The sequence below is a fragment of the Saimiri boliviensis genome, chromosome 8, assembly GCF_048565385.1.
Source record: "Saimiri boliviensis isolate mSaiBol1 chromosome 8, mSaiBol1.pri, whole genome shotgun sequence".
NCBI classification, from domain to species: Eukaryota; Metazoa; Chordata; class Mammalia; order Primates; family Cebidae; genus Saimiri; species Saimiri boliviensis.
In genome coordinates, this window is record NC_133456.1 from 59,890,066 (window position 1) to 59,904,935 (window position 14,870).

Below are 14,870 nucleotides of genomic sequence, written 5' to 3' on the forward strand. Positions count from 1 at the left end.
AGGATGAGAGAAAAAAAAAAAAAAAAAAAAGGTGTAGGAGAAAAAAGTAACAGCTCTCTGTGTGAACCTCAGCTCAGAGGTCTGCATCCCAGAGATCTCTCTTGCAGGTGTACTTAGTTGAAGATAAATTCAGGGATCTTGGCACTCCTGATGTTTTTTTTTTCCTTTGAGTTTAGTCCCTTAGGTCTGAAAGGTCACTGTTTGATGTAATAAGTGACAGATAGACTGTTTCATTGCAGATCAAAAGATGTTATTAACTGCAGTTCTAACATAAAGTCTGTGATAGCCTTCAATAGATCAGCTGACCAAAATTATGCACAGTTTTGTTTCTGTCTGTATTTTCTGAGAAGAGGGTCTATAGCTTTCCTCAGATTAAAAAACTTCTGGCGAGTGCAAAGATTAGGCAGCCTTCAGTGTTTCTCAATGGGGATACATAGCACTGACATTTGGACAAGAAAGTTTATTATTGTGCAAGATGTTTAGTGTCTCTGGCCCACACCCCCTAAAGGCCTGTAACATCCATAAGTTATTATGACAACTCCTCCTCCCATATTGCAAGCACTGATAATTGAAAGCCCAGAAGAGATTAAAAGTCTAGACTGCATGTTTCCTTCATGTTTTATTGTTCTTTCTCTGCCAGAGAACATGAAGGAAACATATTTTCTTTGTTGGCTTTTGACAGCTGATTTCCAGCAGTCCATCTATTAAGGAATCTAGGATCCCGCTTTCCTTAGGGGTGTTCCCAGGTACTCTGATATATTTTAATAGTTTCAGGGAAGGGCCTAAAATTCTATGTTGAGGGCTAATTTTTATTCTGAGAATTTGGTAATTGATACTGCAACACAGTGTGTCTTTTGCATTCTTTCCAAATCTCCTTGAGAAGCCCGCCCTAACATCAATCCATCATGCTGGAGATCTTTTCTGATGTGAAATTAAAATGTTTCAGTGGGAGGCAAAGCATGCAAAGCGGCAACTCCTGGGAGGTGCTCAATCATCACTGTAGCCTCTTTAGAGTTTTCTCCTTGGATAGTCATTTAGTTTATTAATTCTAAAAGGCCAAACACCAAGATGAGATGCTAATCTGAAAGGAATAACTTCAAGACCTAATAAAGAATGACCACTGAACAGGGTTTTATAGATTGCAAATGACTTTCTCTTACATTTGACCTTGCAACATCTTCTAAAACTGGTTTGCCAATCTCTTCTTTTATGGATGAAGAAATGGAGGCTTCTAGGAACCAAGTGACATGCTAAGGATTGCACAGCTCTTCTTAGAAGCACTGGCAATTTTAACTCTGAGTCTTTTACCTTTAAATGCCACCGTAACTCTATACTGCCTCTCTGATGCCTCAAAACACTTTTAAAAAGAAGGAACACCATCTACTGGCACTAATCAGAGGGAAGGACTAGAAGTACAAATGAGCCACAACGGAGAGTTTTAAAAATTCTCTTCCCTAAGTGCCTGCCGGGAAGCTCGATAAGGGGTTGACACTTTTACAGTTCACTTGCACATCTTCACTCCTGAAATATTAGGACAATCTCATTTGAATTCCTAGTCAACTGAGAAATTAAAAGCAGAGAGCGACGACATCGTTTTGTAACTTCGTGCCTTTTGAAATTAACCGAATCTTTCAGTTGCTGCTTTAGATTAGAAGTAGCTACTTGGATAAAGGGGAGGAAAGAGTCACTCAACTGATGAACTGTACTGTAGAAGTCCAGACTTAGTTCTAGAAAAGGAACTCTCCAATAACGTTTTCATTACAAAGTGAAGGAAAGTTCTTCCTCGTTGTTCCAATCCGAGGACAAGCTGATACGTCGCAGTAGCCCAGGGAAGCATGCGGGCTGATAGGAAGTCTTTTTATTTTAAGACAGGCTCGAATGCTAAAACTTTCTAGTGCCAAAACCCTTCACTATCTTATTTTTAAAATAAGCACACGGCGTGCCCTCGCAGATGTCTGAGCTGAGAGGTGGGGGTGACGGTAGGAGAGCAGGCTGTGTCCGTTCCTATTCATATTAAATAGCCAAGTCTGTACCCTTGAAGCAAGTGGGGAGAGAGGAGGGAGAGGAGCTGCTGACATTGAAAAGGAATCCAAACAGGAGTTGCTCTAGCGGTGTCCACCACGTTGCTTCTCCCCCGCCTGGCCTTCTGGGAGTTGTAGTTTTTGTGGGTGTGGCTCCCCAGGCGAGCCGGGAATATCCCGCCCGGGCCGAACTACAGATCCCAGGCGGCGCTCGGCCTTCGGCCCCTCCCTCCCGGGTGTCAATGTAAACTCCCCGCTCGTTGGCGGGCGGCCGCGAGCCGGCGAGCGGGCAGAGCTCGGCACTGCGCGGGGGCGCACGACTCGGGGGACCCAGGCCCAGCTACCTTCCCTCCGCCCCTGAGCTCTGTTCTCACTTTCGAGCTGTGGAAGGACGGGAAGCGGGAGCCATGCAGTCGGAATCGGGGATAGTGCCGGATTTCGAAGTCGGAGAGGAGTTTCATGAAGAGCCCAAAACCTATTACGAACTCAAAAGTCAACCGCTGAAGAGCAGGTGAGTGGTGACAGCTGGGCAGAGGCGCGGCGGGCGGCTGGAGGGCTCTGCGTCTGCCACTCCGGGGCTAGGAGAGCGGATCGCGGGAGCTCTGGGACAAGGACCCAGTGCCCTTGCCCCGGGGCAGAGGGCGAACTGCCCCTCGCAGTTGGGGGCCGCGCTCGCCCGGCCCAAGTGCGCTTCTAGGAGGCTCGGATGGAGCGCACTTCGGGGGGCGCTGTGGGTATCCGGGGGCGGAGCGTCCCGGCGCCGGGACCCTCGGCCGGGGATGCCAGCTGCTGAGACTGAGTGGGGGCTGGGGAGCGACCTGGCGCGATGTTGGGGGAGGAGGAGCGCCCGGCCGGGACGCTGCTGTCCCGGTGAGACGGGGGAGAAAGAGTTCTAGTGAACTCCCTTTCTGAAGATCCCAGCGGGTTGACGGCTCGGAGAGGGAGAGCTTTGAGTGGATTGAGATGCAACATTGGAGGGAAACAATTAGTTTGCTTGTAGTCACCTCTGGGGAGTCCAGTCCTTGTGGGGAAATCGGCCCTTGGCCGCTTGCAGGTGAGGGTTCTCTGGGCTCCGCCTCTCACCTCCAGACAGCTCCCCGCGGGCGCGGGAGGGGCGAGTGCGGCGGTGGGTGTGTCCCCTAGCCCAAGTTAAACTCCCTGGAAATGGAGTCCCATTCACAACCAGGCCTTCCCTGCAGAGCGCAAGTGAGCCTTGGTCTTGGGGGTTACTGGGACTGTACCCTGCTTGGCAGAGACACGTGTTTAATTCTCTGGGGACTTCAACAACTTTTTAGGAGAGGAGTAAATGCATCCACTGCTCTGACGCCCCATCTCTTCTACTGCCCACTTCCTTTGCGCCAGCTTTTTTGCTGCCTCCATTCCCACTTGTCTGTCAAAATGGATTGGGTATCCTCCGTTCTCTCTGTCCCGCGGCCACTCTGGACTCATCGCACTTCTCATTTACAGTGTTTACTAAAAGGGACATGGTCAGTGGAGGTTGGAATAGCAGAGAAGGGTTTATTTCCATCCCGCTAAACTGTGAGCTAGGATAAGGCTATCTTTGGAAGCATCCAGCAGGACTTCTGCACCCGGCTGTACCTTCCTGCCCTGCCCTTCGCCAAGGGTGGGGCCTGGGTGAATGGGCCTGGCTGGCAGAGTGAGAGAAGGTCCTGAAATGAGGGTGAGTGAAGAAGGGCAACCGAATGAAGAGCCAGGTGGTGTAATCTTGGCCTCTGGCTAGCACTGGGCTGGTTCTTTTTCTAGCGGAAGGTGCAACCAGGTTTATTTCCTTCAGGGCTGTGGCAGGACTCTTTATCCCACTTGGGAAAGAAAATCTGGGAACAGCGGACCCACTGACTGCCACTGCTGAAGAAGCCTCTTTGTAGATGTTTCATGGCAGATTGGAAGGAGACCGCCTAAGCAGTTCGACCTATAAAACCAGCCTTTAGTTGGTGGTTTTCCCTCATAATGGCTGTTTTGTGTGTGAGCATAGATTGTGTGTGTTGGGGGCTGGGGGTTTTGAGTAATATTGTGTGAAGGGTATTGTTGGTTATGCTCATCAGGGCTTTATCTGCATTCGGCTGAAGGGACCAGTGTTTTACTGGGCAGTCTCTGCTTCTGCTTCTATAAGCAAATGCTTACATGGCCAGAATGAGGGAATGAGTGTGTGTGTGTGTGTGGAATCCTGAAAGAAATGAATTAACCGGACTGTTTGGAACATTTCTGATGGTGGCTGATACATAACATTAAATCAGTTTGAGAGAGCGAGGAAAATACCATCTGGAAAAACCCAAATGAGTGCCGTGAAACTCATGTTGAACGATTTGGGCTTGTTCTTTTTCAGAGTCAGCAAAAAATGACTTGCAAGGGTGAACATCCTCAGTAGCTAGCTAGCAGGCACGTGTCAGGAAAAATATGGGTATGTGGGAAGAAATGGCTTCACACGTTAATGCTAGAAACAGGTGTAGGCCTGAACCAGCAGGGAAAGGAAGGCTAAATTAAAAAAAAGTTGTTGTAAAACTTGTATATGGAGCACACACATGCTCTTTGAAATAAACCAGTTAAATAAAATCTGTGAATAAATATATGGAGTTGGCGACATTTCTCTGTACTGTTTCCCACAGTTGTCTAAGGTATTGTCGTCGGCATCTGTTGTGTGACTTAAAAGGGCTACGCATTGTTCTGGGCCTCTCTCATTGCTTTTTGTCTTACGTCTTTGCTGGGGCACCTCATTTCTTTTAAGTCTTTATTGGAAAAAGTTGAAATTGATATGTTAAGACTGCTGTAGCCATTCTGCCTATCAACTGTCTTCTCTGGATTGTCAGTTAGAGTTGAAAATATGTCCAGAATCTACCCGTTTCTTACCAACTCCTCTGCTACCACTTTGGTCCAAGCCACCATCAGCCCTTGCCTGGATTATTGCAGTAGTCTTTTAAACTGCAATAACCACATTTAGTGAATTTTCAGCATAATAGTCACAATGTTGCTGTTAAAACTGGTTTTCAGTCGGAGAGGATTTTGCCCCTGTGGTCATTTGACAGTGTCTGGAGACATTTGTGATTGTTACAGTGGAAGGGATCATTACCAATCTCTGGTAGGTGGAGACCAGGGATGCTGCTAAACATCTTACAGTGCACTGGACAGCCCCCACAATGAAGGATTATCTGGTCCCAAATTGTTAATAGTGCTGAGGTCAAGCAACCCTGTGTTAAACCTCAAGTCAGAACCCTGTCATTCTCTGCCCAGAACCTGTCCATGGCTCCTAGTTTCTCTCAGTAAAATTTGAGGTCCTTAAGATGTCAGCTGTGACCTTATCTCTTTCTGCCTGCCTCCTACCTCCCTCTGCTGCAGCCAGGTTGGTTTCTTCGCTGTTTTTGGAATACCCCAGGTCCTTCCACTGCTGGACATTTGTATATTGCACTTGCTTTGACCGTCTTTTGCCTAGACAGGCCCAGTGCTCGCTCTCCCACCAACGAGTAGGTGCCTGCCTCAAGGGTCTTAAGAATATTAAGTGTGACACTGAATGTGGGAAAGTATTAGCATGGTGCCTGGCACTTAGTAAGTGCTCAGGAAATGTTAGCAGATGTTTTTGTTATTTTCTTTACAGTTCTTTCTTTAAACATCATTCCCATCACACTGATAGTGTGGCCCTTTTTGATCACAGTATTTGCAGTTGCTATTCTTCCAAACTCTCAGTTTTCCTTGTCCAGCTATGTTATTTTCCATAGTGCTTATATTATAATCTACTGCATAATTTTGTAATATGTTATGTTTATTATGTGTATTTCCACGCTAGACTGCAAGCTCCCAGGGAATAGGAATTTCTATTTGTTCCTTATTCACTATTGTGTCACTAGAGCATAGAAAAAAGTTTCATGACCTCAGTGCTGTTAATATTATGGGCCAGATAATTCCTTGCCATGGAAGTTCCTATGCATTGCAGAATGTCCAGCAGCATCCTTTGGGCTCTTCCTACTAGAGGCAGTACTGCTGCTTCCATCAAATGTGGCAACCAAAAATGTCTCTGGACATTATCAGATGTCCCATGGTGGGCAAAGTCACCCCATTTCAGAACCACTGGCTTAGAACAATGTGTAACACAATAAACATTTGTTTGAACATGTCTTCCTGTCTTCCTTAATACTATAACCCACTCAGGGTAAGGTGTTTGGTTTTTGGTTTTGCAATGAGCATTTTGTTCGTTTTAAAATAGATATCAGCTGAGATTTCTCCAAAGAGGAATGTATATATTGTTCACGGGGGCTCAGCTCAGATATTCAAGTCTTTCATGAGGAAGGACATGTTTCATTTCTAACCCAGACATCCTTGCCTTCAGGAATCTGAAGTTGTTGCTGCATTTAGATTATATGAATCTCATTTTGGTCATGTTGGTCGGTAAGGCTGCGTCATAGGAAGACACATGCTATGGGGAAAGGTTCTAATGAATTGTTTGCACACTGTTTCCTCCAACAAGGTTTTTGAAACCTTTGTGTGTTCTCCTGGGAATGAGTTCTGAATGGTGGGTGGCAGAGGAAAAGTGCTGAATATTTAGAGAGAGTCAAGAATTCACACAGGCATAGTCATGGCAGGGAAACAAATGTGAAACTGTTGAATGAGCTCCTAGGGGCAAGGGAAGTCTCTACAGGTCTTTTGGACTTGAAAATATTTTAAAATATAGTAGCATCTTTAAGGCTCACAGTCTTTTTGTTTGGTTTACTCAGTGCATGTGGTTTTGTAGTCCTTCATGTCCTTTTCCTGGATAGACTTCACAGTTGGCTTAATTTAATTCCAATTTCTTCTTAAATCTTTAGTACTATTTTAGACAGCTCTTATTAAATTTTCTGCAAATTACAAATGGGAACGAAAGTGAGTATTAGGTTTACCATGGCAGGATAGAATACAGTTGTTATTCCCAAATGCTGATCAAAAAGGTTTATGAATTTTTCAAGGTTCAGGGTGAAATGAGAAAGACAAAGACTGTTGTGTCATACGCATACCTACATGTATTTGGGCATATGGCTGCTGCCATTTCTTGGACTTATGCTAAGATATTTCCCTCCTGTCTTCTTATTAAAAAATGACCTTTCTTTGATGACATGATAATTCATTCTTGGCAAAACAAAACTGTCAATCAATCATTTTTTGGTTTCTGAAAGTTTTCTTGATGTTTTTGGTCTGTCCAATCTGCAGGGAACCACTAGCATAGAAATGAAGAGCCTTGTTCTAGCATCAGTGTCTGTGCCTAACTAGTTGGGTGACCATGGGCAGGCTGGATGACGTCTAATTTCAGTTTCCTCAACTGGCAAATAGGGGCCTGCCTCCAGGAGTCTTAAAAACATAAGTGTGATATTGACTATGGGAAAAGTATTAGCATGGTGCCTGGCACATAGTAAGTGCTCAGTAAATTTTAGCAGATGTTCTTGTTACTTTCTTTATTACTTATCAGTGAGCGCTGGCATTTTGGAGGGTATTTGCATTTGCTTGACTATGGTTGTCTTTTCTGAGGCAGGTGGTGGTGTGCAATACAGTTCTTTCAATGTTAGTAAATTCATTTTTGCTTTTCTTCTAATGAGGTGTTCAGATAAATAATTTGCATTTTATAGTTTTTATCTAATCGTTAATAATTCTTTTATGCTAGTTAAATAATCTGCTGTATAATTTTCCAATACTTTATGTTTATTACTTGTATCTGTCTCCATGCTAGACTGCAAGCTCCAAGGGAACAGGAATTTCTGTTAGTTCCTTGTTCACTATTGTGTCCTCAGAGCCTAAAACAAAAAAATTCAGTGCATCCATAAAAATTCAGGTTCAACACGTATTTATTGAGTCCCAGTACGTGCAAATTAATACTAATAATGATGGGTAACATTTATTGAGTGCGTACTGTGTGTCAGTCTGTTCTAAGTGTTTTTACGTGTGTAAAACATACTTAATCTTTGTGAAATATGCATGAGGTGATCATAATAAACAAAAATAGTAATGATATTAATTATAATTTTTAAAACAGTTAACACTTACCTAGTGCTTCCTATGTACCAGGCACTATTCTGAATATTAACTCTGCATTACCTATGTTAATGCAAAGTTAATTCAACCTTGGGTATATGTATTGGTTTATTTTCATTCTACAGAGAGGGAAACTGAGGTATGCCAAGTAGGTGGAGCCTGGATTTAAACTGAGGCCATGTAACGGTAGCTGTGTGCTCTTGACCTCTAGTCTGTGCTGTGCCTGAGTGATTGTGCAAAATTCAAAGATAAATCACACTGTGCCCTCCCTGTGTGGTGAGAGAAAGAGAACTCACAGATCTAGCTAATTATACAAGGTAGGGTGGTACCTGTGGCAGGGTGGGCATCAGTAGTGGGTAGCATTTAAGAGAGGAAGGGGAACTGGGGAGGCGTTTTTTTTGACAAATAGGGGTATTTGAATTTGGCCTTCAAAGTGAAACAATAGGCAAATGTGTTTCTCCACACTATTAAATAAAATGTTAGACACCTTGGAGGGCATGATCCTAAAGTAGACATTTAGGGTTTTTGTTTGCCTGTTAGACTCCTAACATTTCTTTAAGCTCTTCTTTGTGGTCTCTGGGCACTTGGTGATAACTTGTGGTGGTAGAGAGGCTGCATGCATGTGGACAGGTTTAGAGGGAGCCCCGCTTAAGTGCTGTCCTTGGTCACTGCTTTGCCACTTAACTACTACATCTGCGTTCAAGATATTTAACTTCTTGCAGTCTCAATTTCTTTAAGCTGTAAAATGAGGTCAATAATACTCATCCTCTTAGGGTTGGTAGAACTTTTAAAACTAAGCAAAAATGTATAAATATGTTTAGCATAGCACCTAGCACTGTTAGTGAATGAGATTAATTCCTCCTTTTCTAGTAGAGTTTTACCATGATAGCAGTTTTTACGCTCATCTTAAGAATAACTAAAATGTGTGTAGAATCATGCATCCAAAGCAAAATAGACAAGATTGAGGTGCCTCAACCTGCAGATGTTCAAATTTTACTATGCTGATTTGTTTTGTGATATGATTAGATGGAACACTTGATTAAAGTGGGATTCTCAGTGTTGGTTTTGTTTGTTATTGGAGATTTCCTTTTCCCGATTACTACTATTTATAGATTTTATTTAAGTGGATGTATGCTTAATTCCCTTTGAGTTCTACAGTGCAGTTTGCACAGGCTGATGTTTATATCTGCTCCAGTTGTGCAAGAAGTGGAAAATATCCTTTTTTTAGAACAGATCACATGTGCTTACTGTCAGGAATAGGACCTCAGTGTAAAAAAATGTATCTTGGGACAAATCAGAGTTACTAAATTTCCCCCTCCAACTGCTTTGTTTCAGAACTGGCAGTATTAGGATAAATAATAGGAAAAAAATCCTTGGCTACTTTTTTTTTTGTCATCTTTCAAGGACAATAAGCAAGAGTTTCATTTGTTTTTTGTGTATGTGTGTGTGTGTGAAGTATAAAATGTACTTTGCTGAGGGTTTGTCTAATCGGAATAAATTACAAAAATATGTTTGACTACACTCCAAGTATGCATTATTTGGAAAAAATAATCATCAAGACAGGTCAAAGAGATTGAATGCAGTCACCACAAGCTTTTGATATTGTAAAAGCAAATTTGCAGTTTATTAGAAGGTTTTTGTGACTCTGGTGAACACTGTGTACTCCGAGGATAGGAATTATACCAAGGAATAAGTCTACATCTTTATTGATACCAATGAGGTCAAGAAGACCTACAAGGAGGTCTGGGATCTCTGTTGAAATTTCTTCCCCTCTCATTCTGTTGCAAAGGATCTTGGGAGAAGGACCAGGTTTGCTTCTCAATGGTAAGCTTTGTTTTCTAGCCCAACTTCTGAAATGTGGCTTTCTTATTTCTTTGCCTCATCTTTCCCTCCTGTGGCTTTGGATGCTGTGAAGAGTAAAGAAATGTACCTTTGGAGTGTTCACCTGAGACCTCTGTCCTGGGATTCAGAGTGATGAGGCCTTTACCTTTAATGGTTAACATTTCTGGGGACTTCTCAAGCACTGGGTGCTGAGTGTCAGGCTCTGTGCTGGCCATAGGGAATCAAGTGGAAAAGCTAATGCGTTCCTGCTAGCATGGTGCATACATCTTGGAGGTAGGGCACAGTTAATAATAAACCAAATACATGAGCAAGATAAGTTTTGCTAACTGCTATGGAAATCAAACAGAGCATTATTGGTAGAATGTGCCTGTGAAAGAAGGGGGCTTTTTATTAGGTTGGATAATCAGGAATGACCTATTGGAAGAAGTGATTTTGAGGCAAGACTGAATGTCTGACGTAAAGGTACAAATCTAGACACTACCATGCACTAGCTCTGTGACTTTGGTCAAGTTGTACAACCTTTATGAACTCCAATTCCTTCTTCTGTAAAATGAGACAGTTGCTACCTTGCAAGGCTGTTGTGAAGATAAAAGTAACGTATATAAAGCAGCTAAAGTTAGACTCGGGGCTTAATAGGTGTTCAGGGCTACCCATAGGATTGGTTGAAGTTAATATATGAATAGTGGAAAAAGAAACACAGACATTAATCTTTTTTATAAGTGTTTATAACTCAGTCTTAAGTGTTTTCCTAATGTTGAGTGAGTCAGAGATTCATGCTTGTCTTTATAAACCTAACCCTGGACTGAAAGAGGATATGGGTCTTGTTATTTTTATTATCCTTTCTTTCCTCTAGGATCATCCTACTTGATGTCATCCCTTGTTCTCCTGACCATTGTTGTCCTGACATTATTCATTTCTGACCATTCTTAACCTAGGTACAGTTTTTGGGGCTGGATTTTTAATTACTTTTTTGGTGTTAAAGAGAGGTCCAAGTAACTGAGGATTAAAAAGGAAAGCCTGAGATTGATTTCACAAAACATACACGCCCACCATGAACAAATAACCAGTGTAGAACTCCTGACTACTAGTCCTGTGTTTCAGTCCTGAGATCACACTTCCTGTCCATTCTGTTGTGAAAATGTCAGTGTTGGTGCAGAAACAAAAAAGAAGAAGTTCTCCTCCTACACACCACCTCCAGTGTTCACCAACTTTGACATCCACAGGCAATGATGTATATTTAATTTGACTTCTTTAAAAAAATCTTCAGAGCATTTGGATTTTAGTAGCTGTGTTCTTTGATTCAAGTACCCTTAGATTGATAACTTTCTTTTTTTTTTTTCTTGAGATGGAGTCTTGTTCTTTTTCCCAGGCTGGAGTGCAGTGGCACGATCTTGGCTCATTGTAACCTCCACCCTGGGGTTCAAGCAGTTGTCCTGCCTCAGCCTCCCAAGTAACTGGGATTACAGATGTGTACCACTATGCCTTGATAATTTTTTTTGTATTTTAGTAGAGGTGGGCTTTTGCCATGTTGACCAGGCTGGACTTGAATCCCTGACCTCAGGTAATCCACCTGCCTTGGTCTCCCAAAGTACTAGGATTATAGGTGTGAGCCACTGTGCCTGGCCAGAGTGATAACTTTCAAAAGGAAAAATCCTGGGTTGTGTGAGAAGAAATATTTTAAATCTAAATGCATGCCCTATAGAGGGCACTGGTATAATTCTGTCTTGTAAGAAATTGTGCCTTATTGAGTAATTTCAGAAAGGGATCTGTGGTCTTCACCCTACCCAACCCTGCCTCTTCTTCAAGGAGGGGTAACTTGCTGAATCATTCACACACATTTTTCAGTTTTTCCATGTGATTAAGGGCATCATTGGAAAAGTGGTTGTCCCCACTGTTGTGAGAACGCATAGCTTGTATTTGTAGTATAGGTTTCCTTCTGGGAAGGTTGACTTGTCTTGATGGGAATAAGACTTGAGGCAGAGAGGTTTCACTTAGCCTGGTGGCTGTGGTTATATATGAAATTATGAAATGACAGACAGGAAGGCTATATTTACTTTGGTACCTTTACCATAAAATGTTCCTAAATACTAACTGGTTCTAGGAGGCATGTTTTTCAAAAACATATATTTTATTTTCACAGCTGAAGATCTGAAATTTGGTGAAAGGAAATGCTCATGGAAATCCTAAAGATGGTTTCCTTGTTTAACTCAGGACCTAGCTCAGTCCTGGTGAAGGCTACCAGAGAACCTCACTGAGATGTAGCCACATCGTACCTCTTGCCTGCAGTGTGTCCTAAATTGATGGAGATAGTGCTCTAAAATTTTCATGAACGAACACACCGATATGTCATTGGTCAAATCGTAACATTCCCTTCCATCCAAAAGACTAGGTATATTTTTGTTATTGCTATGTTTTGTTTTTGGCATTTGAATTTTTTCAGCAAAAGGTGGGAAGGTATTATTTCAGTGTTAGCTTTGCTCTGTTGTATTAGTGAGCCTGCATAGTTGCACCATCTAAATTTAGGATGTTGGTACCTCAGCCAGTAAGAACCCACTGTAACTAATTCATAATGCTTTTGGCAGAGAATGCCTATGAATAAACATTAAAATACTGTTGGCCAGTTTAGGTCATTTACTTTCAAGGGAAGAGGGTGACCCCAACTATGTATTCTTGAAAATTTTATTTATTTATTTTTAAAGGAAGAGTTTACACTAGCTTATGTGAAGCAATACCTAAAAATAGAAGCAGCTGGCATGATTCCTGGTGACATTCCAAATCGAGGTTTACCCATTTGCTGCAAAGAAGTATGTTTGAAGGATAACTTGTAAGAGGTTGGCCACTGGCTTGTGTGTGTAATCAATCAGTGCATAGACTTTTTGGAACTGCACCTTGTATCATCTTAGCATGGTAATTTTTCCACTGGTCTTTGGGTAGGTACACACTAATAATGTTGTGTTTTTTTTTTTATCTAGGCAAATGTGGGATGAGTAAATGCGAAATGATAGGATTTTGGAAGGTAATTCTAACAATACTGATTATATATGTAAGTTTTAAATCTTTATTGATTCCGCAATTAATGAGAAGGTTTGATGGTGCTTGCTCGGTCATAATATCAAAATCAGTAAAGTGCTTGATGTAACGGCAGGGAGCTGAATGGCAAGGACAATTAATTGGGATTTGTTTTTGGGAGTCAATGATACCACATGCCAATCTGCTGTCTAGGGAGTCTCTCCCTAATGTAACCCCTCTTTCTAACTTTTGGGTTCATATACCTCATATCTTTCTAAACAGTTCAATTTCATGGCCCCAGGAGTAGAGAACTGGTTATAGGCCTTGCTACATATGCTTATCGCAGGGATTAGTTTCACAGAGGTACACATTGTTCAAAGTGAACCCCAGGATTTTCTTGGGTGCTACCACAACAGTAATGTAGATCTGATTACTAACTTTCTAGAGGAAAGTAGGGAGCTTTTTCTTTTTCTCTGTTCTTTTCTTTGCTTTCTTTCTTTTTTTTTTTTTTTTTAACAGTGAGTAATTATTATCAATGATTATTTCTGGGCTGACAATACAGCAATACAAGCAACACTTCTTTTTTTTTTTTCAACTAAATGTATTCTGATCTGGTGAATTTTTCATTTCAAAATAGCAATACAAAAGTATTTAATATGGAGATACGAGATTTGTGGTAAAATCATTAGGGCAATGGCTCTTAAACTCAAGTGTGCATCAGCATTCCCTGTAGGGCTTATTAAAACAGATAACAGGGATGCCCTCCCACAGTTTCTGTTCAGTAGGTCTGGGGTAAGGTCTGAGAATTTGCATTTTGAACATGTTTCTGAATGATGCTGAAACGGAACTTATTTCAAAGTGTCTGGGAATCACACTTTCAAAATCATGGCACCAAGGTGGTGGTGATGGTGTTGGGGGATGATTTGCTCAAAGAACTTGGAATAGAAAGCATAGCATATAGGTGGGATACAAATAATATATAGGCTTGGGTGACAGAACACCCACATTTACCATGTTTAATCAGAAAATGAATTTATTGGTTAAATAACAGAAAAGTCTAAAGATAGGGCTAATTAGGCCTGTTAAGGATAGGATTCTTTGTTGTGTGATATGATCTCTGAGTGACTTAGAGTTAACCTAGCTTTACTACCATAAGGAACCCTGGCCCAAATCTCAAAAAGGGGTTCTATTTTAATCTACACTCTTAAAGTGTGAAACTTGAAGCATACTGCAGTCACTTGACTGAAAGTTTTGGTTGAGAAACAGCATGATGGTGGTTTTGGGCATGTCCACATGACCAAATTGTTTTTCACAAAACTTCTGCTGAATAAAATGTGAAATACTACTGTCAGCCTGTTTTCCTGTCTTAATGAATTCCAGATAGTTTGTAGAGTGTGGGAGCTTCCAAAACAGAGAGGTGGAATGGATGTGACCAAACAGCATCTGTTTTGTCACAAATGAGGATGTCCTGACATAATGGAATCGTTCCCCTTGTTCTGAATCTCACCAAGCTGTTCACTTCTCTGATCGTGAGGTACAGACTGTGAGAGGGAAGGGCAAGGCCAATGTCATGTAACACAAGCCAAAAGAAAAATTCTAGATTCCTTACTTACCAGGAAATTTAGCCTACCCCTATGCTTCATCCACTCAGACCCAAGCATTTTGATTTTTTGTTCCTGCATGTTGACGTTCTTTAGAGAAAAAGCCCTGATCTGTTATTGTAAACTGGTCAAGAGTTCCAACCAGTCTGAGAAGTCTAAACTACAGAATAAGACAGATTTGAACTTAAATTCCAATTTGGCCACTTACTGGCTGTATATGTGTGTGTGTGTGTGTATATGTATATATATATATATATATATATATATATATATATATATATATATCTTTGGGCGAGTGATTCTTGTGGCCTCTGTTTCAGCAGAGGCAGATATGGTTTGGATCTGTGTCTCCACCAAATCTTATGTTCCATTGTAATCCCCAGTGTTGCAG

The 14,870-nt window shown here is 41.7% G+C and overlaps 1 protein-coding gene across 7 annotated transcripts in view; it reads left to right on the forward strand.

The window, feature by feature from the left end:
• The first annotated feature begins 2,287 nt into the window (after positions 1–2,287).
• The window catches only part of MITF (melanocyte inducing transcription factor), a 224,653-nt gene continuing 212,070 nt past the window's right edge, over positions 2,288–14,870 (forward strand). For 4 of the 7 annotated variants that reach the window (XM_010350113.3, XM_003939461.4, XM_074404539.1 and 1 more), the window contains exon 1: positions 2,288–2,532. In XM_010350113.3, coding sequence (XP_010348415.2) covers positions 2,429–2,532 — 104 coding nt within the window. In that variant the 5' untranslated portion in view covers positions 2,288–2,428. The remainder of the gene's footprint in view (positions 2,533–14,870) is intronic. The other 3 variants (XM_074404542.1, XM_074404544.1, XM_074404543.1) reach the window with 1 other exon arrangement.